Source organism: Crocodylus siamensis, chromosome 4 (assembly GCF_052110815.1).
Source record: "Crocodylus siamensis isolate JL-2025a chromosome 4, ASM5211081v1, whole genome shotgun sequence".
NCBI lineage: Eukaryota > Metazoa > Chordata > Crocodylia > Crocodylidae > Crocodylus > Crocodylus siamensis.
The window spans coordinates 164,600,250-164,628,240 of NC_143398.1; the positions used below are offsets into that span (position 1 = coordinate 164,600,250).

The 27,991-nt window shown below is 42.5% G+C and overlaps 1 protein-coding gene across 2 annotated transcripts; it reads right to left on the bottom strand.

Annotated features, from left to right (window-relative positions):
* Positions 1-564: 564 nt before the first annotated feature.
* SUMO1 (small ubiquitin like modifier 1) lies at positions 565-27,654 on the bottom strand. 2 transcript variants are annotated; one of them, XM_090044764.1, is made up of 6 exons: positions 27,478-27,654; positions 22,257-22,339; positions 10,549-10,623; positions 8,213-8,285; positions 2,325-2,396; positions 565-1,427 (listed from the first exon to the last, which is right to left on the bottom strand). In XM_090044764.1, exons 1-6 carry the CDS (start codon positions 27,550-27,552, stop codon positions 1,359-1,361), a joined length of 447 nt encoding a protein of 148 aa, XP_089900890.1. In that variant the 5' UTR covers positions 27,553-27,654; the 3' UTR covers positions 565-1,358. The 2 variants fall into 2 exon arrangements, with proteins under 2 accessions (XP_089900890.1, XP_089900891.1); XM_090044765.1 differs by lacking the exons at positions 22,257-22,339; positions 27,478-27,654 and adding an exon at positions 18,688-18,839 and having other exon boundaries at positions 8,213-8,290.
* Between the last annotated feature and the right edge of the window lie 337 nt (positions 27,655-27,991).

A 27,991-nucleotide genomic window follows, 5' to 3' on the forward strand; every position in this document is an offset into this window, starting at 1 on the left:
TTTGTCTAGCTGTTGAGTACCAATAGGAGTAACCACTATGGTGGTACCTCTTCAAATATGGATACCTGGTTAGAAATTGCTGTAAGCTCACATCTCATTTTAGATGAGACGTTCACTCATCTGACAGTAATTAATTTAGGACACTACTGACTTGTGCCATGAGATGCAATTACCTAGAGATAAGATATTAATGACGTGTTTAATAGTCCCTTCCCAAGTTACAGGATACAAGCTAACCTCTAAACTTTAGAATTTAAAATTTAACATGAAGCTGCAGTGTGTATATTTACATATGTTTTTAACATCATCAGAGCAGTATAGAAACAGTTAGTTTCAAGAAAAAGGAATGCTGATTACTGTTTAAAACAATTAGTGAAAAGTTAATACTTGGAGAGAGCAGGGAACAAAAGACTATTAGTTTACAGGGTAAATTTTTCTGGTTGTAATATTTTCTGGTTCTGGTCTCATTTACTAGACAGCCATGTTCCACTTTTTATTGTTTTCCACTTAGTTTCTTGCTCTCTTATCTCCAAATATTTGAAAAGAAAATGCAAATTGTTGCTGTTTATAAAATTGTTTTTTCTTGTTTATTTTAATGAAGCTGGTACAGACAATGTCCATTCAAAACCCATGTCCCAGGCCAAAAGTACAAACACGAGCATCTAAAATAATACCAGTTGTCTGCTGTGTACATTCTTGCAGAATGCCTGTGTATTAGTTGCTATATGGAAGTTAGAACTTTCTTGGGCTCCTCTGTCAACGTTAAGGATTTTCAATTTTGTCTTCAGTGAAGCCATCTCTGGAATAAGGTAGATGACACCAGTTCTTACTTATCCATTTCCAACTGAACAGTCTTCTTTCCTGGGCCATCAGCACAATTTAAGGAAAACAGTGCTGAATTATGGAAACAATTTCTTCGCCATTTGATTTTCTGAAAAACTTCATCTCCCACTGAAAGTTATAGTCCAGGAGTGAAACAGTCACATATCAAAACTTCAGAGCCGATACAGAAGTCATTAAGAACACTTGCACATCTGGTAGATGTTACAACCATCGTGCCCGAAACGCACGCTCCCAGTGAATATACAAATGCATGTGTGTATGCATATTTTTAAAAGGGTGGGCAGATTGGGGGCGGGGGGAGGCAGGGCTGCAGTCGGATCACAAGAGTTCAACACAATGAGAAACAGAAATGATAGTGTATAATGGAGCACGAGAATTCAAAATACCAGACTTTGCAAATAAACTCCCAGAGATGGGATGCCAGTTTCAATTCAGTGTTGAACGCCACATTACAAAAGAACTATTATTTAAAAATAAAAAAGGATTAAGGGGAAAGAAAAAACAAACAGAAGGATCTAAACTGCTGAATGACCTCCTGTCTGTTCCTGATAGACTTCAATCACATCTTCCTCCTCCATCCCCAGCTGTAAGAATAAGGAGGGTGGGGGGGGGGAAAAAAAACAACACAAAAATGGTTACCAGTCATATATGTCAAGGAGCTACAGACAATCTGAACCAAGGTAAGAGTGTTAAATGATTGGATGGGGGAAGAAAACATTTCCTCAAAGGACAAAAGGGTGAAAAAATATATAATCCTGAATCAGTATCTCATTAGCCAAAACTAATGAGTTTATTTAGTCCTCTTCCCTAAGTCCCATGTTTCATCTTTGCGGTACATCTAGGTCAAAGTCAGCAACATTGTCTAGGGAGATCAAGTCTATTTCCGGAGCAGTAAACAGCATTATCCAAGAGCACATTTGCTATATGCATACATTTGCTACCTATTAATGCAATATATAGGTATTTACTTTTTTAATTTTATTCTTCTTGCGTAACTGTATACATAAACCATTAAGTTTCGGAGCCATTTGGCTAACTTGTGTAACAAAGCATTTTCACCTCTAGGGCCTCAGCTGAAATCTAAAGTTTTCAATTAATAGCTTGCTTCCAATTCTTCCCCCAAGCAAACAAAGTTTAAAATGACTATATTGACAATATATAATCCTATTTCTGATCCCCAAAGGTCACTGTTATGGTATAAACACTGAAACAGAAACAACATTTGCAACAATTAAGATACAAATCATATGAATAAGGAATAGAGCTGGAGTTTGTATACATTTCTTTATGATAAAAATGACTCATCTGTTTGTTTTAAAAATAAAAAACAAACAAAAGAATGAAGGCACTGGCTAAAGCAAAACCCCTAGAGATAAGTACTACCCTTTTTTATTTCTAGTTATGCCCGGGGAGCATTTTTTTTTTTTTTTTTTTTTTTTTGAAGTGTCCCCTGTCATTTTCCAGAAAGAAAAGGAACTCACCTCTTTGGGGGTATGATTATCGGTAATTCTCTGACCCTCAAAGAGGAACCTGAGTGAATTCATTGGAACTCCCTAAAAAACAACACACGCACAAAACACAAACAAATAAGCCTTAGTAAAACCCATCTGGTACATAAATAAGTTTTCCAAGTCCTTGCTTCTAACGAAAGTTGAAGATGAGACCTCAACCCCTGGATGTGTAAGGGTCTCAAATATTTGTATTTAACTGCACACCAACTACACTGGTTAAGTTAAGCTGAATGTTACCTTTAAAATTACAGCTTTACTCTGAAATCAAACTAGACCTCTGAATTCATCTCCATTACCAGATGATGTTTTTTTCAGTTTACAAGTTGGCTTTTTTAAAGCCTTCCACCCTCCCCCACCAAATTCAGCCTAGGATTTGACGGTCAGATTGGGTTCCTTCTGACCTGCATATCACCCATAAGAAATGAGAGCAGGATTTTTATGTGAATGATGTGCTTTCCTGCACTCCTCCCATTCCCAGCTCGATATCAGCACAAGTAGACTAGACATATCCCTCTGCCTTCCCCTAGAGGGGGAAGTTGCACACAGTTTTGGTAGAAAACAGCGCTGGAGGCCATTCGAGTTAAGTCATCCAATCAATGTGGTTGTGGTAGTGGTTAAGTGCATGAGTGTAGGAGCAGAAGGTATGAATGGTTAAAGATGTTATTTTTTCTTTTCCTTTTGTGATTTTGATACGTTATGCACAGACCAACCTTAGATGAAATACAAAACAGTTGTCTGCATGAGTTTCCTAATCACCCCCAGGATTAAATCAAAACCTCCAACAAAGCAGCTGGCAGCTTCATAAAGCCTGATCTTTGTGTAAGTGTCTAATTAGTTCAGGACCTCTGTTCTGCAGCAAGCTATGCACTTTCACAGAAGAACTCTCCAAGCACCCCAAGAGACCCTGTATCAGAAAGAGGTCTTCATGTCTTGGTCAGAAGTCTTCACCTAAAACAAAATATAAATACTCCCTGCACTGGAAAACCTGACACACTTCTATTAGAATGATTCATGGCATCAGTGGGGCATTAAAAAAAAGCATAGGCAGCATCTTTCCTAAAGGGTTCAAAAATTGACATCTGTTTGCTCTGGAAAGCTAAGTCAAGTTTTTGACATCAGCTAGAAACAGCACAACCAAGGTTGCCAAGTCTGCTTATTATAAGTGGAAGTGGGCTTGTTTTTTTAAAAAGTCACTTTAATTTTTTGAGTGTTACGGCTTGCGCTTTTTTGGGCTTGTTCTATTTAGAGGTCACTTATTTAGAGGTCAGCCCCTGGCATGGATCTTTGAGAGTTCTGGGTGCTCTGGTGAAGTGCCCAATGATTGGAAGAAGGCCAATGTCGTACCTATCTTCAAGAAATGAAGGAAAGTAGATCCAGCAAACTACAGCCCCATCAGCCTGACTTCTATCTGAAAAGACTATCAAGGAGGACATCCTTAACAGACTAGCTGAAGGCAATATCCTGAGGGATACCAAGCATGGGTTTGTTGCAGGTAGGTCTTGCTTGACCAATCTCATTTCCTTTTATGATCAGGTGACTTATCACCTGGACAAAGGGGAAGAGATCGATTTTGTATACCTCGACTTTAAAAAAAGCCTTTGATCTAGTATCCCACAATCACCTCTTGGCTAAACTGGTTAACTGTGGCCTTGACATCACTGCTGGCTGGGGAACTGGCTCTGTGGTAGGACCCAGAGGGTGGTGGTTGATGGGAGCCAATCGTCTTGGTGCGCTGTGACCAGTGGGGTCCCACAAGGCTCCTTCCTAGGGCCTATACTGTTTAACACCTTCATCAATGATGTGGACATTGGTGTCAGAAGCAGACTGGCCAAGTCTGCCAACGACACCAAACTCTGGGGTAAAGTATCCACACCTGATGATAGGAGGCGGATCTGAACAGACTTATGGGCGGACGAGAACCTGATGATGTTCAACACCGAAAAATGCGAGGTTCTTCACCTTGGGAGGAAAAACCTGCACCATGCTTATAGGCTAGTTAGTGCTATGCTGGTTAGCACTACAGATAAAAGGGACTTGAGGATCATCATTGACCATAAGATGAACATGAGCCTTCAGCGTGATGCTGCAGCTAATAAAGTGACCAAAACACTGGCTTGCATCCATAGATGCTTCTCAAGCAGATCCTGGGGCGTCATTCTCCCACTACAGTTGGCCTTGGTGAGGCCACAGCTGGAGTACTGTGTCCAGTTTTGGGCTCCACAATTCAAAAGGGATGTGGAGAAGCTTGAGAGGGTGCAGAGGAGAGCCACACGCATGATCAGAGGTCAGGAAAACAGACATTATGATGAGAGGCTGAGAACAATGGGGCTCTTTAGCCCGGAAAAGCGCAGGCTCAGGGGTGATCTGGTGGCCACCTATAAGTTTATCTGGGGTGCTCATCAGGATCTGGGGGAACGTCTGTTCACCAGAGCCCACCAAGGGATGACAAGATCGAATGGTCACAAACTCCACTGTGACCGATTCAGGCTGGACATAAGAAAGAACTTCTTCACTGTCCAAGCTCCCAAGGTTTGGAACAGACTGCCACTGGAGGCGGTTCAAACTCCTACTTTGAACGCCTTCAAGACACATTTGGATGCTTATCTTGCTGGGATCCTATGATCCCTGCTGACTTCCTGCCTCTGGGGAAGGGGGCTGGACTCAATGATCCTCCGGGGTCCCTTCCAGCCCAAATGTCTATGAAATCTATGAAATTTTGAGCTTTTGTGGGAGCAGTTTCATACTTAGTAGGGTTGGAAGCGACCTGAGCAGATCATCAAGTCCGAAACCCTGCCATGGCAGAAAAAAGTATTGGGGTCAAACGACCCCAGCAAGGTGTTTGTCCAGCCTCCTCTTAAAGACCCCAGGGTAGGAGCCAGCACCACCTTGCTCGGAAGTTGGTTCCAGATCCTAGCCACCCTGAAAGTGAAGTAGCGCCTCCTGATATCCAGCCTAGATCTACCCTCTGCCATCTTGTGACTTATTTCTAGTCACTCCTGGTAGTGCTCGGGGGAACAGGGACTCCCCCAATGCATGCTGGCCCCCTCTGACTAGTTTGTAACAGGCCACTAGATCCCTTAGCCTCTCCTCGTAGGGCCTGCCCTGCTGCCCCCTGATCATGCGAGTGGCAGTTCTGTGCAGGTCTGCTTATGCCCTGCTCTGCTCTGCCCCCTACAGCAGCCAGAGGGATCAGGGGACACAGGGATCAGGCCTGGGCTCCCAGGGGAGGAAGGAGCTGTCCAGTCTCCCAGGCAGCTGCCTGCCAGCCCCACACCCCCACCTGCATGAGGCAGGGGATAGGGAGCTACCCAGGCTCCCAGTGAGCTGCCTGCCAGACCCACAACCCAATCTGCATGGGGCAGGGAACTTTTCTTGTTGGTACAGTCCCTCTGCAGATCAGGACATGGGGCTGGGAAGCAGCTCCCCAGGAGCCCAGACAGCCCCCCATCCCATGCTGCCTGGGTTAACCAGGAGCAATTTGCTGCCAGTCAGCTGTTTACACACAGTTAATCTAGTACCTGTATCTACAGGTACTAGCAAATGGTGCGTTAGGCTAATTTACTGCACAGTAATTGCTGCACATAAGTAGACAGTGACACTTTTATTGTGCACACTAAATTAATGCACAGAAAAGTGCCTCATGTAGACACACCCACTGTGACACCCCATTATTCAGAGAAGCCACCGCCTTCTCAAAGCGAGAAAGTTCAGTAATGAAATGCTCTAGAAGGAGGGTGGGGCACCAAACTTCTACCTGTAGGCTGGGTCCAGATCTCAAACCCAGTGGATCCAGCCCACAGAACTGGGAGGCTTTAGCAGCTGGGGGCTCTCTCTATCTGCTGCCTGGCCATGGCATAAAAGCAGCAACAGCAGCAACTACAGGGTCAGAAGTGCTGGCTTGCCCTGGACCCAAGCTGGGTTGTTCCAGCCCACCACTCAAAAATGCTGCCAACCACTGCCCTAAAAGTACTAAAATCTAGTTTTGTTCACTTATTTGTACTAGTTATGGATGCAACTATATATGCATTTCCTCAATTGTTCAAAAAAGGCTTTGTCACATCATACTAAAGAACAAGAGCCGACAAATGGTGTGCTTTAATCTGCTACCTGAAGCATAATGGACTGGTTACAGTGCATACCACTAAATTAAGAGAAAAAACAACATAGGTCCAGACAAAAAAACCTATACTATCTATATTTTTTCAGTTTTACTCTAGTTTGTCGTCTTTAAGCTGGAAAAGGACAAAAAAACCAAACATCATAGACTAGATTATAAATTTTTTAAGGTAAATTTTAACTACTGGGACATATCAAATTAGCAGAATTAACTCAAAATCTTCAAAAATCCCAGCTTTCTATGGAGAACGTATGCTGAAAACTGAGGGCAGATGCACTGTGCTTTTCCATGTGGGCCAAACAGTAACGACAAAATTGAACCCAACCTTCCCTGTATTATTACTCGTCTGTAACTATGCCAGTACAGCTACCGAATAACCAAACACACATTCCAATATTCTGTTTTAGGCCATCAACAAAATATTAAGTAGTTTCTGATTATAAAATTTGAAATGTTATCTTCAAAAGAGGTTACAGTCATTGTACAGTAAAATTCCTTCTAAACTGCTTTGAGCAGTGGTGTTCAATGTTTCAACCCAGCACACTGAGATTGAGTCCCAGAGCCATGTGACAGGATCGGGCGTCAGACCCCCAGCACTGCTCACTTGCTGCCAAATTTCAGGACCTGTGGGAAGCCCCTTGGGCTGGATAACATAGCTCCAAGGGCCAAAGCACCTCTGGCCTAGCTGAAGCCATATTTAAAATCTTCTTGCCATAGAAATGGAATGGTGACATGGGCCTGCAACTGCAGCTGAATAAAGAAACTTGAAAATGACCCCAGTTATGGGGCCAAGTTTTAGCTCAGGTGGTACGAAAAACAAAAAGTTGCTTTACGACTTTACATTATTTGTGTATGTGTACTACAGATTCAGTGGGATTATTTCACGGAAAGGATTTACCCAAGCGTGCCTTGCAGTTAAGCTCCTCCTGGCAGGATTTTCACATTAGCCTGTAAATTACTTAGAATACTTTTGATACGAGATATGCAGCAAACTAAGAATACTCTTTTTAGCTTGTGTAGCAGTACATCATAGATGTACAGTACATCATACTGACCCCAAATGTACAAAGAAATGAAAACATTACATAACTGAGGTGAAGAAAAGCTATTCCACGCTTACCTTTTTCTATTCACTGTTGAAACAAATTAAGTTTTCATTAAGGTCAAAGCTGGTAAAGTAAGCCTGAAGAACACTATCAGTGGAAGAGCAGCTAATCCAAAAGCTAACCACAAATGAGACAAGATACTTTTCCAGTGGTCCAATAGTAATTTCAACAAAATCTGATCATGTACTATGCAGCAGTTCCTATTTAACAAAAGTAAGCATTTAATGCAACAGACTTAGAGGAGTCGCACATCAAATTACATAGTATTAGTTTATTACCAAGTTATTAATGATAGTAGGTACATATCCAACTCTACCCCTACATGGCCATTTAAGTATTTCACAACTGTAAGAAAATTTTACCTTAACAGTATATTAAAAAGGTAATATTTGTTTTTTTCTAAAAGCTGCCAAATCATTTTAACTAATAAATGTTAGTTTGGACAAGATCATATCTTGCTGTCCAGTGTAAATACCAGTAAGTTAATTTACTTAGGCAAACCACCACACTTGGGCTATTGTATGCATGCATGCTCCTAAGAGTCTTCCTAGTCTGCCAAAATGCTTTTACTTTAGGAAAAAGGCATGGGAAGCAAATTATTTTTTTAATGACATTTAGCCATTTCTTCCACAAACCTGTCTTTGACAGTATGATTCTTTGAGTTTCTTGAGATGCGTCGTCATTTTCACCTTGAAGTGAATTTCACTGCTGTCCTAAGAACAGAGCAGAAAGAAGTTATCCCCCTTTTTAATAACTTATTTGCTTGAAATCAGTGTTAATTTTTACACTTACCTACTATTACAAAATCTGCCAAACACTAACTTTATTACACAGCTTGACAGTTTGATGCATTTATCTTAACCCACAGCAAGTTGTCCTATTACAGGATTATATTATGACACATGTAAATGAAACTCTCCATTCACCTGGAGTCCTATTTTAAAAACAGATAGTGTCATATGGCCTGGGGTTCAGCAGACATTCTGAATTTAAAATATTAAATATCACCATACTTGAGTTCATTAGTCTTTATTTCCAGATTTATCAGCCAATGCACCTACTAAAGAAGAAAGAGGCACAAATGATCTCTGGTCTCAGGTTCCAAGAGAGAAATTAAAGCTCGCACTCCAAAATATGTAAATAAAGCCCTGCTTATTTAGAGTAAGTCAAGATACCAGCCGACTCAGTAATACAACAGTAATTTAAAGGGAAGCTTGAAAGGATTTGTTATTCCACAAATCTAGAAACCCTCACTGAAAAGTTGAAGGATTGAAAAAAAAAAATGCCTATAAAGGCAAACATCTAAAAAACCTTTTGCTCTTATGGTCAACAGGCCACATTCAGCTGCTGGATATGCAATTGTAATTTCCAACTATATTAATAGGAGTTAAGACAGCTTATGCCAGAACTAAATTTGGTTCCCAGATTCCAGCCCACAAAGCTATCCAGCTAACAAGTCTTAACACAGACGATATTAAGAGATCTTAAATGAATTAGCAGATGAAGCAGCACTTTGTGGCTTTGTGCAGAATTACTTCAGTTCAAGGATCCCAAGACTCTCGTTACCCGAACTACTTAAAGTTATAGGCTTTACTTCAAGAGGAAAGAATAGTCACCTACAGACTCTTCTCCCCAAAACTGGTAATCAACAAACAGCTGCTTCTCTCTATCCACATACAGGAAGATGTTCTGGTTAAACATCCCACACAGAGTGAAGAAATCTGAAACTGAGTTACTGTCTTTGGTCTTCCTAAATGACTGGGGGGGGGGGTGGAGGGGTGACACAGGTGCTAAGGCACATGGTTGACAACCCAGAGGCTGAAAACTCGAGGCCATAGCAGAAATGCTCAGAGTGCAGCCCTGTCAGATACCAACAAGTTTGCAAATTCTACTATATATTTTGTCACAAGGACAAAAAGAGGAAGTGACTGGGCACATCATAAAAAGCAAAGAAACTGCAGAAGGTCATCTATTCTAACCCCCTACCCCAGGCAGGAATAGCTGTCTAAAACATCCAGACAAAATGTTTACCTAACTTGTATTTAAAGAGTTCCAGTGATGGAGATTTCACAACCTCTCTAGGAAGTCTAATTCCAATGCTTAACCACCCTCACAGTTAGAAAAATACTTGCTAGTATTTAACACATATCTCCAAGTTTTGCTTCCTCCTTTCTCCTGTGGGTACTAATAACAATTGATCAACTTCATTTTTGTAACATCCCCATTTTTATTTGAAGGTCATGTCCTCTAGACATAACTACTGCTCTCTAGAATAATACTAATTTCTTCAACCTGTCCTTGTAAGTTTGTTGGGCTTCTGACCTTGCTCACTTACGCTCAAGAGACTCTCCACGTTTTTACACATTTTCCTTGAAGTGCAATAGCCCCAAACTGGACACAGTACTAGGTGCTTCACCAATGCTCAACAGAAGAACACAAACACTTTCAAATGTCTTGCCTAAAAGACTCCTGTTAACATATCCCAGTATGATAGTAGTGTTTTTAAGCTATACTGCCACTGACTCATGCTGTGCACTATAATCTTCTTCGTAGTATTACAGCCTAGTCAACCGTTCTCCGTTTTCCATTTCTACATTCCTCCTTTATGCTATATTTTGCACATAAGTTTATTTTTTCCAATTTGTCAAGACCATTTTTGCATCTTATTCCTGTCCTAATGCACAAGGCCTATTTGAGTCAACCACTCAAACGGCCATGTGCATTAGTGCCCCTATCTGTATGACAAGGCTAATACTAAACCAACCAGGAAGTTGCAAGGATAAATTCATTAGTCTGAGATGCCCTCAGATGACAGCTATCACTGGTAAATTAAGGAAGGTAATTTTGGGGAAAAAATGCAAATTAAAATACTGTAGGTGTCAGAATGTGTGTTCATGTGTAAAACAAGGAAATCATTTAACTACACATTCTCAAACTACCAAATACCAGCAGTAACTATGTAAAAACTCACCTGTCCAATGACTTTGAGTTTAATATATTCTCCTTCTTTCTTATCCCCCAAGTCCTCAGCGGAAGGTTTTGCTTCCTGTAAAACAAACAAACAAACAAACAAACAAACAAAACATTCCCCAAAGATAGTGATAAATTCTAGGTCTTCATTATATTCATTGGACAGAAGCCCAACCACCTCTCTTACTACAATAAATCAAAATTACAAAAAGACACAAAAAAATTTCCTTCTATGCATGAAATTGGCAGCAAAAATATCATGAAAATACGCTTGTCTTCACTCTGATATATTAACTCAGAGAGTGGGGAAACACCACAGTGACAACAGCAATATCAACTTTGAATGAACAAGAGAAAAGGAAAAAGGTTGGGGGGGAAAGGAGAAATCCAAGAGAGAAAAAAAAGTGTGATTTTAGCTAAGTATAACTCCCATAGAAGAAAGACTCTGAAAACAGAAGTGTGGAGAAAGTATTAGAAGACCTCTGTTGTTCGACAAAAAAAGGGAACTAAGCAAGCAGTAAAACAAACAAACAAAAAAATGTTGAATGCAGTAACAGCAGTGTAAGACCAACACCAATTCTGTTTAAAACTTGTGGCACTAAGAATACTTGCCTTCTCCCCAACTAACTCATGTCATAGCATGCTCATTATAAGCTAATCATGTAACCTTGCCTAGGACTTTTTGTTCTAAGTAATTTTTATATATTTTAAAAACAGACTCATCATTCTTAACCATGAAATATTTTTAATTTCTTTGGCTTAAAGTGTGACATTTTACAGACAAGTCTGATGAATTAACTCAAGCAATAAGCTCTTCAACAAAAGGGAAACGGTAAATAACACTACCAAGTGTGTTAAGCAGAAGTTTTCACATTAATTACTGACAGGGTAGATACAAGTGAAAAAATTCCTTACATCTAGTCCCATCCTGTACATCGCTGCATACACTGAATGATGCTTGTAATTCTGCACATTCTGGTCACTGCAATTTAACATGGTACTGAAAACAATTACACCCTTACTCAATGCCTAATAAGTTCAATCAGATGCCAAATGGAGAAATGCCTCAAAAAGTGTCCTGAGAAGAAAATCTCAGACTGTAGATCATATTTCAAACCCTTTCCTTCAGTCTGGTGCTACTCAGCAGTGTAGGAAAAACAAGTAAAACATCTATAAGATCCATCCCAGATTTTTCCTCTTCAAAAATAAAGCCTCCTTTGTCCTCTTTAACATGTCCCCCACCTCTGTGCACACTGGAAATGTGCATCAACTCTCATTTCAAGGAACTACTTATAGGAGATACAAGATAGTTTGACTCCTGCACCCTCCCTTGTTCTGTTCTAAGTAATGTTTAAAGCCCAGGTCTTCATGCCTATTTGTCATTTACTCTAACAAAAACATAAGAAATGTATTTATATCTAACTGCTCATCACATTTAACAGGCTGCGTATAATACCACCTCTGTTTACTACCGAGGAAAACTTAATGACAAATCAGATTTCTGTCCTAGTAACATAGGACTTGATCAGAGGATCAAAATATGTTAACTCTTATAACAAGCCTACTGATTTAGCTCTCCTCAGAGTGTCTGAGCTCTTGCATGAAGTATCATAGAGCATTGTTGTCACCATGACAGCCATCTCTGGATGATACAAGTGGAAAGCAATGATCTTTAGAGACTCAATACCTGGCCACAGCTACAGTAAAGTAAAGTGACGTAAATCAAAATGCAAGCAGAGCAGAGATTTCCAGAAAATTTTCCAGTGCTTTATTTTTCTGTGGGAAATTTTCCATTTCTAAAAATTCACTGTTTCATAAAATTCATTAGTAACAATGAATGGATACCAGTAGCTGTGATGACAGACATTGCCGAGTACTGCACAAAAGAAAAACTTTGGAGCAAAGACATTTGCAGCAGAGAATATGTCTCCTCTCACATGGCAGAAGGGAAACTGTAACATCCAACTGTTGTCCAGGGTTGCTTTAAGGATCTTTAAGCATTCCACCAACAGCAGCTTCTTGTGAACAGAACTGGAGGGCTTTCAGCTCAATCAAGACAAAAAAGAGGGATAGACTAACAAATGAACATACGGCTAAACTTGTTTCTAAGTCTCAAAATGTCTCGCTTCCGAAGAATCAGTCAGAAGCACAATTAGTGAAAAAGATGCAGTGTGAAGATATGTTGCCCTTGCTCATAGACTCATTGGTAAAAACATCCTTTAGCAAAAGACAATGCGGTTCAAGTAGTTCTGAATCAGATTTGCCTCAACCTGATTCTGAAATGGAACTAATAAGTAGTGCAAGTGATTCTCTAGATAGGGACAGTGAAACTGGAGGTGCTGCAATGACCTCAGTGGAGTAGTAGATGAGTGGGCAACCATGGCATATCATGCACAGTTCTTTGGGTGTGCTAAAATTAGTGTGTCAACAGTTTTCAGTGCTTTTGGGGTTTTTTTCCTTAGATTTAAGCAAACAATATAAGAAAAGTACATGCTATAGTATATTGTCCTTACATTTTTACAAGTATTCCAATAAAAATAATTCTTTCCACATAAATCTTTGAATTAGTTTGAATATAACATTTAAACCACATTAAGTGTGCTATATTTAATTTTTTCCCAATCAAATATTTCAGTTCAAATACTTGTGGCTATTAGGACAAAACTAACATGGGGGTATTTTTTTAGGGTTTTTTTTTTTTTTTTTAACCAAATACAAGTCAAATAAATATGCTAAATCAGATCATACACTATTTAGGACACTGAAAAATTTTCCAGAAAATTCGCATCTTTGAATCGGTAAGAATTGGAAACTGAGTGTTAAACCAGCTTGACACAAAGAATGGAAGATTCAAGTCTTAGGCAACCACACAATCCATCAAATTAGAGCCTTAGCATAGATGAAAATTTTGGGTAGTCAATAATGGCATTAAATACTTCAAACAAGAGCAGGAAAATCTGGACGACATTTACCTGTCATGAATTATAAGGGTAGAAAAGCTGAGGGTAGAGGACATGATGTCATTTAGAACTGAGGGTAACCAAAATATTATAATATGCTTCATTTGCATATTAACATCTCACAAGATGCATACAATTAATATAAACAAGTGAGTTAATATGGACCATGACTTACTGCCAAATGAATGAAGTGGGATAACTCTTCGTGTCCCCTGCAATCACAATATGGTAACTGCTGAACTTGGGAAACTTACCAGTGTTTCACTTAGGATGAAGCCAACCCAGTTTACTTTTACTTGTCACAGATCCTTCCAGGTGCATGAATAGTTACAAGTGCTTCAACTGTTCCATGTTATCCCCACCCAGTTAAATCTTTGTTCATATAGTGGAGTCACATCATACATGCATTTAACTTACGTGAATTCATCATATGCATATGCCCCAGAGTGCCAATTGTTTGGATTCAGCCTGCAGCTCCCCACCACAGCGTTGTGCACAGGGCCAAGCAGCTACATTGGGAGCAGCTCTGCTGGGAAGCTGTGCATGCTGGCCGGGCGGGAGTTTGGTGCAGGCTGCCCTGGGCGGGAAGGAGGGACTGTACCACTGGATGGGGGAAGGGGGACTGTACCACTGGGCAAGCCCAAGGGTAATTTTGACTATACGTGATTTTCGCCTTATGTGCTAACTTTAGAACCTAACCCCCGTGTAAGACGCGACTCCGCTGTACATACAATCAATGGCATATATCCAAGTCCACATCACTTCAAATTGAAAGGTTAGAAAACCAGTGTTCTCCACTGTATTATTGAAAAAAAAGTTTATGTTTAAATATTAGACTTTAAAGTGGCAACAGAGACCCCAAAAATACAACCCTCTGAATCAAACTCCTACCTCTTAATAAGGTCATAAAGTTTTATGCTGCTGTAAAATAATGGCTACAAGAACAAGTAGTCCAGTACCTACCTTAGACTTAGACCTTGAAGCTTAATTAATTAGTGCTTGCAAATCACTTTAAGGTCATTGGATGAAAGGCTTTAAAGTGCCAATTATTTATTATTGCACCTAATAAAACCACAAACACATTATCAGATGCTGTAATTTAAATTTGCCAGTAACAATAAGTATTCAACTGGTAAGGGGATGTTGGGTTTGTTGGTTTATTTTTAAAGATATTTGAGGTTCAATTTCTATTTTTAAAAATTAACATATGCAACAAAGACTGTCTTCTTTAACTATAATAGACTGCCACACTGTAACTGCTGACACTTAAACTAGCTCACGTGTTTTAATTTATGCATTTTACTTGTACTCCTAGCAGTCTGCTATATTACAGGTAAGAAGATGCTCCCTGAAGCTAGCGTTTTGCCGATTCATCCATTTCCACCTTAGAAATAAAGCTGCTTTTGTTGATCCTCTGAAATCCTTATTTTCCCTTTGTTAATTACCTGTGCCCAAGTAATCCCCAATCCACAACTCAGACAGTAAAACCTGTAGAGCCCTTGAGAACAGATTCCTGTGATTGTGAGCGAAGTTAAAACTAAGGTTGACAGGGATGTAGTGTTACCTGATGCCCGTCTACATCACAGAAGGTCAATCTTTTTTTGCCCCACACCCTCCCCAAATGCCACTCCAGTCCCCTTCCCCTGCCCAAACTGTTGCTCTGCTTTCTGTTCCCTTCTCCTGTGATCCCTGCCCAATTTCTTGCTCTGCTTTCTCCTCCCTGTCATACCTGCTGCTGCCTATCCCCTCCCTGATTTGAACCAGGTGCCACACAGAGGCTGCTTGTGCCACTTATGGCACACATGCCACAAGTTAACCACCCCTAGTCTACATTATGGAGCTACTGCCACTATAACAATGCTGGCATAGCTATGTCAGCAGAGCCCCCTAGTGGAGGCCCAGAAGGGTTTCTTTCCCCGTTTTACAAAGCTCCCACCCCCATCCCACAGAAAGAAGTACAGCATACCTCACAGGAAGATTTGATCTTTCTGTACCCCATAGCCAACATAACTATAGTGACAAAACTTTGCTGAGTAAACTAGACCTTGCTCAGTATTGTTGCTCATGGGCCTGGAAAGGCTAGGAACCACTGGTCTCCATACCTATCCCCTAGAACTTTATTTTCACTATTCTGGGATCACAACTAAGATTCATATATTTATTACTTTTTGTCTGCTCTTGACCTTTTTTCTTAGGAAAGAGGCATTTTCTTTCCCCAGTACAAAAAACAATCCACACACAATACCTCTCCCCAACCAAAAATAAAAGCAAAACAAAAATAACTTTAAGCCAACTATATCCTATTGTTTACACTAAGGCAGGCCATAAAACACTAACTACTATTATTCTAAGCCTACATTTTTCCCCTCAAAATGAACTGTAAAAAATGAACTCAACTTACATGCAGAATCAAACTGTAACTTAGTTCCCAACATGCTAAACTTTTGTACTTCATATTTTTATTGCATATTCAAAAATACAAGTCAGCATTTTGGGGGGGAGGGGTCAGTTTTCATTTTAATATTTCTAACGTGCACACACTCCCAAAATGAGGGGAATAACTGTAGGTTTTCAAGCAACATAGCTAATTCCAAGAAAATGTAATACAACTTAACCATATTTCTGCTGTCATCAAGAACAGACTTTACTCTGGCCACATGGTCACTGGTTTAAATGACAGTAACCAAAAAACAGTAAAATTAAGCATAGGCTTAAATGTCTGTAGGCTTTAGGCCCTAAACCATGCCTGCATAGTAAACTTACTGTGCCCAGCAGCAGGTTCTTCAAGCACACTATTCTGTTCCGGACCAGAAGTAGGGCTGCCACATCTCTGAGGTACCAGTTACAAGTTACTTAGTGTGAGAGAAGATTAACTGGCTCTTCTAAAGAGTAAACTTTATGTACCATGTGGGCACAGCTCACTACTTTTATTTGGAGACACCCCAACAGGAGCAAAACAGCGTGCTTGAGAACACTGATCCCAAATACAGCAAGTTTACCATGTAGAAAAGGCATACATACCCTAAATTGTAGAATATTACATGCAATCTAAAATGTTATGCACTGTAAGTACTTCTACTCATTAAGCACACACGTGAGTCTTTGCAAGACCTGTGCCTTAGAAATGAATACCTACTGAAGGCTGCTGTTTGTAAGACAACAAAAGCTTTATTCAGAGCAGATACAGCTGGAATCTAATGAATGAAGCATAGTGATTTTCTGAGATGCTAAGACCACCGGCAAGTTATCCATGTTTTTATTAGCCTCAAATTAAAAATGAAAAAACAGATCTTTAAAATAAGGCTGAATCCTGGAACTATTAACAACCTGAATAGCTCTCATTCATGAAAGCAGTGGCATCAGCATCAGTGGAACGATTTACAGAGGTAAAGAAAATGAGAAAACAAGTTTACAAAATTTGGCCCTTTCCCCCTCTTGCTCCTTTATAACGCTATCTTATAATTCCTGCATTTTCTTTGAGCCTGATCTGGATAGGGAACTTGTTCTCACCACCACCACTGATAGACAGCCACCTAACACAGCTGTACCAGCACAAACATTTAACAAAGACAAGGAATGCCATTATTTGTACTAGATGAGTTACCTTACTTTCAAGCTGAAGAAAAAGTCAACTTATATAAATAGTCATTTTCCCTATCCACAACAGGAACATTACACTATCGGTAGCAGTGTCAGTAAGTGGGACAAGTTCTCAATCCAGAAAATGGTGCCTGGTAAATTCACTTTTAATTTCTGACTATTTTTAATTTTCTGGCAGTCGAGCTAACAGAATTTCTAAGCTTTTTCATTTCACTCACCATCCTCTTTATAACACTTCTTTGTATTTCATTATAACATCCTTTTTTATTATTATTATTTAAAAGCTATTATGATGATCAAATCTTCAGCCACAAAAAACAGGACAGAAAAATAACAAACTCAAATTTAAAGAAGGAAGATGTAGGTTAGATATTAGGAAGGGCTGTACCTATGAGAGTGGCAAAACCCCAGAACGGATTACCTAGGCAGGTTGTGGAATTTCTTTTACTACAAGTTTTTAAGCACAGATTAGCTGCACATTTATCTGGGATGGTTTAGACCAGGGGTGTCAAACTCTCTTGGTCCTCTGGTCTGATCTGGGCTGTGAAGAGCCTTGCAAACCGGATTCAGACCCAACTCTGGCAGTCCAGTGAGCAACAGCAGTGTTAACTGGCACATGTTCCTCAGCTGCTGTGTCACCCAGAGAGACACAGGGATTAACACAGCTGTCACTCATCCTGAAAGGAGCTCCACATGCCATAGTTCAGTGGTGGGCTCACCATGGGCTGCATCTTGACATCTCTGGTTTAGACAGAGATGACTATGCCTAGAGCAGGGAACTAGGTGATGTCCTGAGGTCCTTTCCTTCCCTACTTTTCTCAAATTTTTGGAAGACAGGCAGGATAGGATGGCACCATATAGACTAGCTTGTTCAGAGGCCTGAGTTTTTATAGGTTTTTTGTGGGTGAAGGCTCAGGCCTCTCCACACAAGTTAGGCTCCAAGGCAGTGGTTCCCAACCAGGGACTGCAGCATCCTAGGATGCCTTGAGACCCTCTCAGAGGGTGGGGGACCATGCCATGTTGGCCTGGCATGCTGCACTAACAGGATGGCCGAGATGAACCCACAGATTTCAAATAGGAATCTACAGCATTAATACCACCCTGCCTTGCTGTGGGCTCTCTCAGTTCTTTGCAAGAAAACGACTTTTGTGTCATTTTATTTTTTGGCTGCAAGAAAAAGACTGAAGAGGGAAAAGGACGTCGCGCAGGGAGGGATGGGGGGGAAGTTGTGAGGGAATAAGTCCACTGACAAGGGCTTCATATGGGGAACCCACAGTGTAAAAAGGTCAAGACCCACCGCCCCCGTCTCCCTGATCCGCTTAGGAGGAAGGCGCCGACGCGTCCCCAACGCCGCCGGGCTTTGCCCCCCGCGCTGGGGGGCCTTGCGCCCCCGCGGCCAGTCCGCAGCGCCGCGCCCAGCCGCAGACCGGGAAGGCGGCCCGGAGGCCGGCTCGAGTCGCAGCCCGCGCCTCCCCGGCCGGCCCGGAACAACCGAGGCTCCGGTTGCCGCCGAGGCTGGGGCGCGGGCCTGGCCCAGGCCTCCTCGCTCAGCTCCTCCACCCCGCCGGCCCCCCGCGCACCTGGTCAGACATGGCTTCGCCCCTGGTCGCGGCAGCTCGGGCGGCCCCGGGAATCGCGGCTCTTTTCTCTCCCCCACAGCACAACACAGGCCAGGACCGGGACTTCCGGCGCGGCTGACGTCACGTCCGCCGGCCCCTGCAGCATCCCCCCCGCGCGGGTTAACCCCCTCCTCCCTGCGCGACTTCGCACGCCGAGTGGGGCCTTCCTGCCGCCCCACGCCCTGCAGTCACCGCCCTCGCGGCTGCAGGGGGGCCCAGGAAGCCCGCCTGGGGCCGGGGAGAGCCCTGCCCGCGCCGCCGGCAGAGTGGGGGGGGCCTGGCCCACGCGCAACGCCTGCCAGAACTGCGAATACTTTGTCCCAAGGGCCACGCGGCTGCCATAATAAACAACAACAGTAGTGGTGATGGTGAAATGCATTGCAAAGCCGGCAGCCCGCCAGAGCGAGCGCAGAGCTGGGCCTGGCACCGGGCTTCCCAGAGGAGGCTTAACAGTGCCCTGGACTGCCACAAGACGCCATGCCTTGGAAACCTCCCAGGGCCGACGGCAGCCCTCCCTACAGTGCAGATGAGGGCTGTCTGGGGTGGTTTGGATAGGGAAGGTCCTGCCTCAGGCACAGGGTTAGATTAGATCAGCGTTTCTCAACCTGTGGGTCACAAGAATATATGAAAGGGTTGCAAATCAACTTTAAAAATTGAATCACCTATAAAGGAGAAAAATGTATAAAACCACAGCAGTCCAGCCTGCCAGGGGCTGCTTAGGGCCCCACCACCCCACACTGGGGGGGGGAGGGGAGGGGCAGCAAGTCAGGAGTGAGGGGCACTGGGTCAGGACTGGCCATTCATGTTTACAAATTGGTCCTGACCAAAAAAAGCTTGAGAGCCACCAGATTAGATGATCTTTGGGCAGTGGCAATGCCCAGGGGGTACATGTGCATCCCCTGAGAGCGCTGGACTGCCACAAGATGCCATGCCTGACTGGCTGTGCTCCCCGCTTAGCCAATGGGCAGGCAGGAGCACTGGTACCCCCCTGTAGCACCGTGCCAACTTCAAGAAGTGCCATGGCTGCTTCCTGGTCAGTGAGTTTTGCCACAGGGTCACTGACTGGTCGCCCCCCACACACACACTCCCAACTAAGGTTGCACTAGTCGTCTATGCCTCTGGGGGTCTCTTTGCAGCACTGCTTCTCTAGGACTCAGACACTAGGATGTCTCCACTACTAGAGAACCCTGTACTGGTACCAGGATACCTAGTGCCATGGAAGTCTGGCTCTGCATTTGTGCAGTGCAGCTATAAGTTAGGTATGTGCCTTGGCATCTGGTGCATTTGTTTAAAGGCACACGAGCTTTATGGGGGTGGAGGAAATCAGATTCAACCACTTTTCCTTACAGAAAAAATCTGGCTTGCACAGAAGTTCTGTCCTATTTTGCCTTATGAAAATACTAACCTGCACTCACTGCAAGGGTGACCATGTTGTCAAATATTCTCTCTTTCAAATAGTCCTTGCATATTAAAAAGACACATCTGTGAGAGAGGTAGTTAGCCCTGTTAGTCCAAAGTCAGGCAGAAAACAAGGTAGGTGGACACAAGCTTTGGTGAACAAAAGCCTATATCAGCAATGCTCAACTTTTGGCCGTGTAGGCCAAATGAGTGGCATGGGCCAGTCTGCAGGCTTGATCCCACAGGCAGGGTGTGTCCATGAGACATGAAACAACTCCACACATCAGTGCAAGGGGCTGTATCATCTAGCCTGCAGGGCTCTCCACGTGTCTGAAATTTAGCAGCATGGGAGCAGTGGCAGAGCAACATAAGCTAGTCCCTCATTCCAGAACCACAGTACTTAATGTTGCTACTGCTCCCCTGCCACCAAATTTCCAGAACCATGGTGAGGACATGAGCTAGATGACAACACCATGGGCCAGATCTGGCCTGCACGCCAGAGACTGAGCACCACTGGCCTACACTGTCAGATGCATCTGATAAAAGTAGGCTACCGCCTACAAAAATCTGTGCATCTCTGAAGCAGTTTGTCTCTAAGATGCTACTGTGTCCTGCCTACATGTAGGAAGAACTGATTGGGAAGGGACCCTGAAAACATTTTAGAATAAAATAGAGATCTATTCTTATCTTTTTAATAAGAAAAGATTTGATATCTATTTGGCTAGACTTTTAACTGTATTGATACAACTATCTACTGAACAGGCAAATACCATGGACAAGAAGTTCAATGCAGCATACCTTTGTATAATCCTTTCTTTACCTTGGTGCAACACAAAAATTGAAGGGCAACAGAGAAACTGTTTCTACATCTGCAGTGCTAGGTTTCACTAATCATGTCTGCTATAAATAACTGCACCAAGGGACAGACATCCATCAGTCAAGCAGAGGGTGCAGTATGTCAGTTCCCAAAAATTGCTTATATGATGAAAACTTAAAAGGGAAGGAAAGACTATTTAATTGTGGCCCTGACCGTTGCAACGGAAAGTCTGAAGAAAAGTTCAGTGTGGCCCTGTATACTCAGTTTTTCTTCCTTGTGGAGGCAAGGTTATCATGGTTATTATTATGGGGTGATTATTATTATTTTGGGACCAGATCGGGACTGAGATTATCTAAATTAATTTCAGATTTACCATCCATATAACCTTGAGTGAGTTGCTCAGTCTTTCTGTATCTCAAATTGCTCTCCTTTAATTAGTGATAATACCACCTCTCTTTTGCTTCATGTTTGTTCATCTTGCTTGCACAAAGTAAGTATTTTAGAGCAGAAATTGCCCTTTTCCATATATTTATCATTCCTAATACAATGGGGTCTGGATATCAGTTGGGTCCCTGGGAACTACAATGATACAAATAAAACAGAGCAGATAAATCAGTACAAACTTCAGCTAGAGCTCAAGTACCTTCAGTAATATAAAATACAACTAAAATACAACAGAAATAGTCTGTTTTTCAAGACCCAAGTATACCTATTGAGGGTTTCTTTCAGGCAAGAGCAAAATAACCCTCCAAAGAAGACAGCATCTTTTCTCCAATGACCTATGACCCTTCTTCCATTTCATTCTAAGGCATTTCATATCACCTTTCCTTCCTCACCTTCAATTCAAATAAACTGTCTGATGCCATATGATTCAGCATCATTTATGCAAGTGGTAGCTACCATATCACCCTATTAACCAATGAGGAGCTTAAACACTACAGTGATGGGTAGCAGCACAAAACTAGGTGACAGAGATGAGGAGTATTCAAATCTAACCTATTGGCAGGGCTACACTAATAAGTTTCTGAATCATCAGGGATATAAACACCTTTTATACCTGTGGAGGATGGTGAATCCTCTTTGCAACTGAATGAAACCCTATTCCTAGACCTAAGAAGGCACGGCAGGGTGGCACATAAGAAATTAACATGGCTAACTACCTCTCTCTTCCTAGACCTAGAGAACTATCAGATATTTGGCTTTAAAACCTCGGGATTAATCTTTTCTAGATGCACTGTTTCAGACTATTTTCACATACTTAGCTATTTTTCTTTCACTCAGATTCATACTTCTGGATTATGAGTAATTAACGTACCTGGAGTGATTAAAACCCCTTTGATGAGGAGACAAATTGTGGCCGCTTGAATAATTAGAGAGCTCTACCTCCAGCAACATTACCTGTATGAGTAAAATGGACAGGTCATGGTTAAAACATTAACACCGCCAGAAATTTCTTATCCTTATCACATATGCATACAAAAACAGCAGTAGTTTATTAAGGCACTTTGAAATTCAGATATGGAAGCTGCTAAAGAAGTGCAAACTTCCATTAACTTACCTTCACAGCAGAGACAGTCGGAATTGTGAGCACTATCACTTAGTTTATATAATGTACTGGATTTTCATATTTTTTTGACAAGGACCACTAACTAAAGGCAAAGAAACTAAGTTATCACAGAATCAGAGAGAACTCTTCATCATTGTGGAGAGTGCTCTAAAAATATTGACTCAGTGTGCAGTGTTGAACCAAAAGGCAAATAAAGTGTTAGGAATCATTAAGAAAGGAATTGTAGACAAAACAGAAAACCATTATGCCATTGTCTAAATCCATGGTGCACCCATCTCTTGATGTGACAAGAACTGCATGAAGTATTCATCTCAGACAGGTCATCCTAGAACAGGAAAAAGTAAAAAAGAATGAGAACAAAGATTAACAGGATATGAAGAGAGGCTGAAAAGCTGCAATTCTTCAGCTTGGAAAAAAGATGACCAAGGAGAGAAATGAAAGAGGTATATAAAAATATGAACAGTATGGAAGAAGTAAAGAGGGAATTGTTATTTACTATGCCTCGCTGCATATGAAATCAGGCAACAGGTTTTAAAAAACACTGCATAATTAACATGTGAAACTCATTCCCACACAATGGGGGGGGGGCAATAGTGCAACAAAAAAAGGAACAGGTAAGTTTAGGGATGATAGCTTCATTGGAGTCTATTAAATACAACAGTCAAGGACACAACCTATTTAAGGTGGCTGGAAGGTATGAAAGTGGAGGGATTGCTCTATGCTGCTTATTATACTCTTCCTCTAATGTATCCAGTATTCACCATAGTCAGACCACTGAGCTACACAACCTTTAGTATGACCCAATTCTTAAGATCCTTAACTTCTTCCCCCTCCCCAACCCATTTTCATACTTTCATACTTACTAGGGTCGGAAGGTACCTGAGTAGATCATCTAGTCCAACCCCCTGCCATGGCAGGAAAGATTACTGGGGTCAAACAACCCCAGCAAGGTGTTCATCTAACCTCCTCTTAAAGACCCCCAGGGTAGGAGCCAGCACCACTTCTCTTGGAAGTTGGTTCCAGATCCTAGCCGCCCTGACAGCAAAGTAGCGCCTCCTGATATCAAGCCTAAATCTTCCCTCTACCAGCTTGTGACCGTTATTCCTGGTCACTCCTGGCAGTGCTCAGGGGAACAGGGACTTCCCCAGTGCCTACTGATCCCCCCTGACTAGTTTGTAACAGGCTACTAGATCCCCCCTCAGCCTTCTGTTGTGGTGGCTGAACAGGTTCAGGTTCCGTAGCCTCTCCTCATAAGGCCTGCCCTGCTACCCCCTGATCATACAAGTGGCCCTCCGCTGGACCCTCTCCATGTTGTCCACATCCCTCTTGAAGTGCGGCACCCAGAACTGGACGCAGTACTCCAGCTGCAGCCTGACCAGTGCCGCATAGAGGGGGAGGATCACCTCCTTGGACCTGCACGAGATGCATCTGTGGATGCAGGACAAGGTGTGGTTGGCCTTCCTGACCGCATCCCCACACTGCTGGCCCATGTTCATCTTGGAGTCAATGATGACTCCAAGATCCTTTTCTGCCTCTGTACTGACAAGAAGGGAGTTCCCCAACCTGTAGGTATAGTGCCAGTTGTTCCTCCCCAGGTGCATCACTTTCCACTTGTCAGTGTTGAATCCCATCCTATTCTCATCCGCCCACCCTTGTAACCTGTCTAGGTCCAATTACAGCCTATTCCTCCCTTCTAGCGTGCCCACATCCCTCATCTTACTGTCATCAGCAAATTTGAACAGGGTGCTTTTTACCCCCTTGTCCAAGTCGCTGGTGCAGATGTTGAACAGTGCGGGCCCGAGGACCAAGCCCTGTGGAACCGCACTGCCCACATCCCTCCAGGTCGAAAATGACCCATCCACTACCACTCTCTGGGTGTGGCCCTCCAGCCAGTTGGTGACCCAATTGACTGTGTGCATGTCGACATCACAGTCCCGCAGTTTCTTAATGAGAACGGGGTAAGAGACAGTGTCGAAGGCCTTCCGAAAGTCCAGGAAGACTATGTCCACTGCTACCCCTGCATCTAATGATTTGATGATCTGATCATAGAAGGCCACCAGGTTGGTCTGACAGGAGCTGCCACTGATGAACCCATGTTGGTTGCCCCTAAGCATGAAATCCCCTCCTGGCCCCTCATGGATGTATGCCAGCATAATTTTCTCAAACAGCTTACCTAGGATTTTCCTTCATTTTCCCCTTGTATTGGGAACCCAATAGTTTCCTTTATTCAGGTAATACTGAAGATGAAGTCAAGGGAGGTAATCTAAAGCAAGGACTAACTTAGGCCCCTTCTATTTTATCGTTTAATACTCAGCCTTTAAATTATTCAGCACATATAGGAAAGTAGGTCAAGTACTATCATACATAGTGAGGATGCACTTTCACAGTGAACCATTAGGTGGAACAAATGAACCTTTGAAAGCAATCCAATTTGGCCACATTCCCCTGTACTGAGAAAGCATGTCGATTTTATAGGTTATGCAGGAAGAGCAACCATACATGCATATATAACTTAAGCTTTTATAAACACTCAAGATCTGAATATGGATAAATATAACAATGTCCAAAGAAAAAAAAAACTAGGAAAAGTATTTCTAGTCCACCTGGATTGCCTGTTAACAAGAGAAATGCAACTCCATATCAGTAACCTGCTAAGCCAAAAGGTCAACTCAGGACATGCCAATCTGGTCATCCAATGAAGCTGAACAAGACTGCTGCAGTCTAATACACACACACACGGGCACTGAGGGCCCTGCTACACCTTCAAATTATTTCTGGATAGAAACCAGCTATCGACTTGCTAGACATTTTCAAGCACTAGCTTTGCAGCTGGTCAGCTATTTTTATAATGGGACAGTCGTTTTTCTGGTGTGAGAATTATATTGCCCATGTGTCTGGTATAAATTTATGGCACAACTCACCAGCTTATTGTGCAACAAATATAACATCGTGCAGGGGCCTAAGAGCAATGTATCAACACTGAAGGCCGATTCGAACATTTTAAAAGGAGACATAATTAAGAAACTAAACAGCTGCATGACAGAAGCATTCAATTAAAAAAGAAAATGGGCCACTTTTTTTTTTTTTGATCAAGGGCCAGATCTTGAGGGTGCTTAGTCTTGAAAGGCATTGTTGTAATCACTTCTATTTTTTAGTTTTGCTTCATTGACCAGGAGGCCAGTTAAAAGCATTCAGTTGAGGTTTCAGTGACATTAGTTGTAGACTCAGGAATTCAAGGATTCAAGAAATTAAAGAAGTCAAGAAATCGCTTAATAGGGTGGGCCATGACAAGGCTGTCACTATCCACCCTGTTTCACTGCTGCGGAACTGGGTGCTGGCCTAGCATCCACAAAGAAGGGCAAAGCTGCTAGGAAAAATGGTATTCCACCAAAATTCCTCCACCATCTTAACCCACTGGCAAAACAATGGCTTCTGGCTCTCTTTTCAACTGTGATGGAGAACGGCCATACTTCACAAATCCGGCATGAGGCAATGATGATAGCCCTGCCAAAACTAGAAAAGCCGGTATGTAACCCTGGGAGCTACAGGCCCATCTCTTTGGTCTGCACAACCTATAAGCTCCTGGAGCATCTCATCCTTCTAAGAATCAGCCCCATCATCTCCAAGAACAGGCAGTCTGACTTTAGACCCCACTGTAGCTGCTGCGAACAAGTCCTTGCTATCATTACAAACATTGAGGCTGGTTTTCGCCACAAGCTGAAGACCAGGGCCACCTTCACAAATCTTTCCTCGGCTTACGATACTGTGTGGGAACACGGAATGATGCTCAACTGTCCCTGCTACTACCATGTGCCAAATTACTTAAGCTGCTGTGGGCTTTGATAAGCAACAGAAGGATGAAGATCTACCTATAAGGTCAGCACTCCAAGAATATTCAACAACAGCCTCCCACAGGAAAATGTTCTGGCACCGATAGTTTGTAACATCTATATAAGTGATATGCCCTACACATCATTGCAGAAATGTATCTACACCGACTATATCGCTTTGACGACACAAGCAAAATCTTTTCAGGATACTGAAGCCACACTGAACTCTGATTTATCAATAATGGCCGAATACTTCCATAAGTGCATATTACAACCAAATCCAACCAAGTCCATTGTCTCCACATTCCTTCTTGACAATCACAAGGCACATAACACCCTCAACATCATCTTTTGTAGAGAAAAAGTGTATCACAACCTAACTCCTACCTACGTTGGAGTGGCCCTTGACTGCTCTCTAACCTACCAATATCACCTCTGAATGACTGCCATGAAAACAAAGGCACAAGCTGGGGTGCAAAAAAACAGGAAAAAAAAAAAAAAAAGCAAAAGCCACTATCCTCTGCACTTCTGCCAAAGCCCTGGTCTTCTAAACAGCTGAGTACTGTGCACCCATTTGGGCCTCAAGTGGACATACCAAACTCATCGACACACAACTCTACTCAGTAATGAGGACCATCTCTGGAATTTTGATATCAACTCCAGTGCAGTGGCTACCAGTACTTTCAAACATTACTCCTCCCTCTATCAATGGGATGCATCACTATACAGGGAAATAATGTGCATCAATAGTAATCTGGAGCTTCCCATCCACAGAGACCTTCAAGATCCCCCAGCTTGTCACATGATTTCACGAAAACCCTTTTGGACGCTAACCAAGCACCTCCTATACCACAACACTGAAGAATCTTGGAGGAAAGCTTGGGCAGAAAACATTTTCCAAACAAACAACTCGTTTCCAACCCAACAATGCGACAACCAGCCTTCAACCTTCCATAGAGCACGCGGACAACCCTTAATAGGATATGCACTAAACTTGGCCAGTGTGGCCACCTGAAGTACAAGCGGCACCTAAAAACCTCTCCTAGCTGCACCTGGAAACCCTGACCAAACCATGGAGCACATAATAACATCCTGCCCCAGATACAAGTTTGAGGAAGACACCTTGGAGTTGCACTTACTTTCCAGCAGGGCACTTGTCTGGTTGGGGAACGTGGAATTAAAATGGTGATGATAACTCTTGCTCCTAAAGCCATATGAAAGAAGGGCCGAAGCAGTTCCAAATTCTATTGGACAAAACCCAAGAGTCAAGTTCCAAGTTTCAACTGAGCAAAGCTCAATTATTTAAATCCATGTGGCTCTACCACTGGGCAAGTATCCTCCTTCCCAGCCTCACATCACCCACCTTGGGCTTCATATACTACCCAAATCTGTAGCCAACATGGTATGTGCCAAACCAGGGACCCTGGGGTTCAGATGCATCCTAGTTTTGCTTGCTCTTAGCCAAAAGGTCAAGGACCAAGCCAGAGGAAGCAAAAAAGCAGTTCCCCTTTACCACAAGATTGTGCAGTCAAGTCTCCTGCATTTAGGGAAACTTGCAGGGGTGTTTCCCTGCAGCACAACAAGGGACAGGCCTCAGAAAACCACTTGCTAGCCCACAAGAGGCCTGGTGATTGTGATATTTCTGCTGTTAGG

Excerpts from the sequence above, each read along its gene's own strand:
- SUMO1 (XM_090044764.1), bottom strand. The coding sequence starts at position 27,552 with ATGGCTTTAGGAGCAAGAGTTATCATCACCATTTTAATTCCACGTTCC. Across the intron at positions 10,624-22,256 it reads AGGGGTTTTAATCACTCCAG|GAAGCAAAACCTTCCGCTGA; the intron begins GTACGTTAATTA and ends TTTGTTTTACAG. Across the intron at positions 1,428-2,324 it reads ATAATCATACCCCCAAAGAG|CTGGGGATGGAGGAGGAAGA; the intron begins GTGAGTTCCTTT and ends TTATTCTTACAG.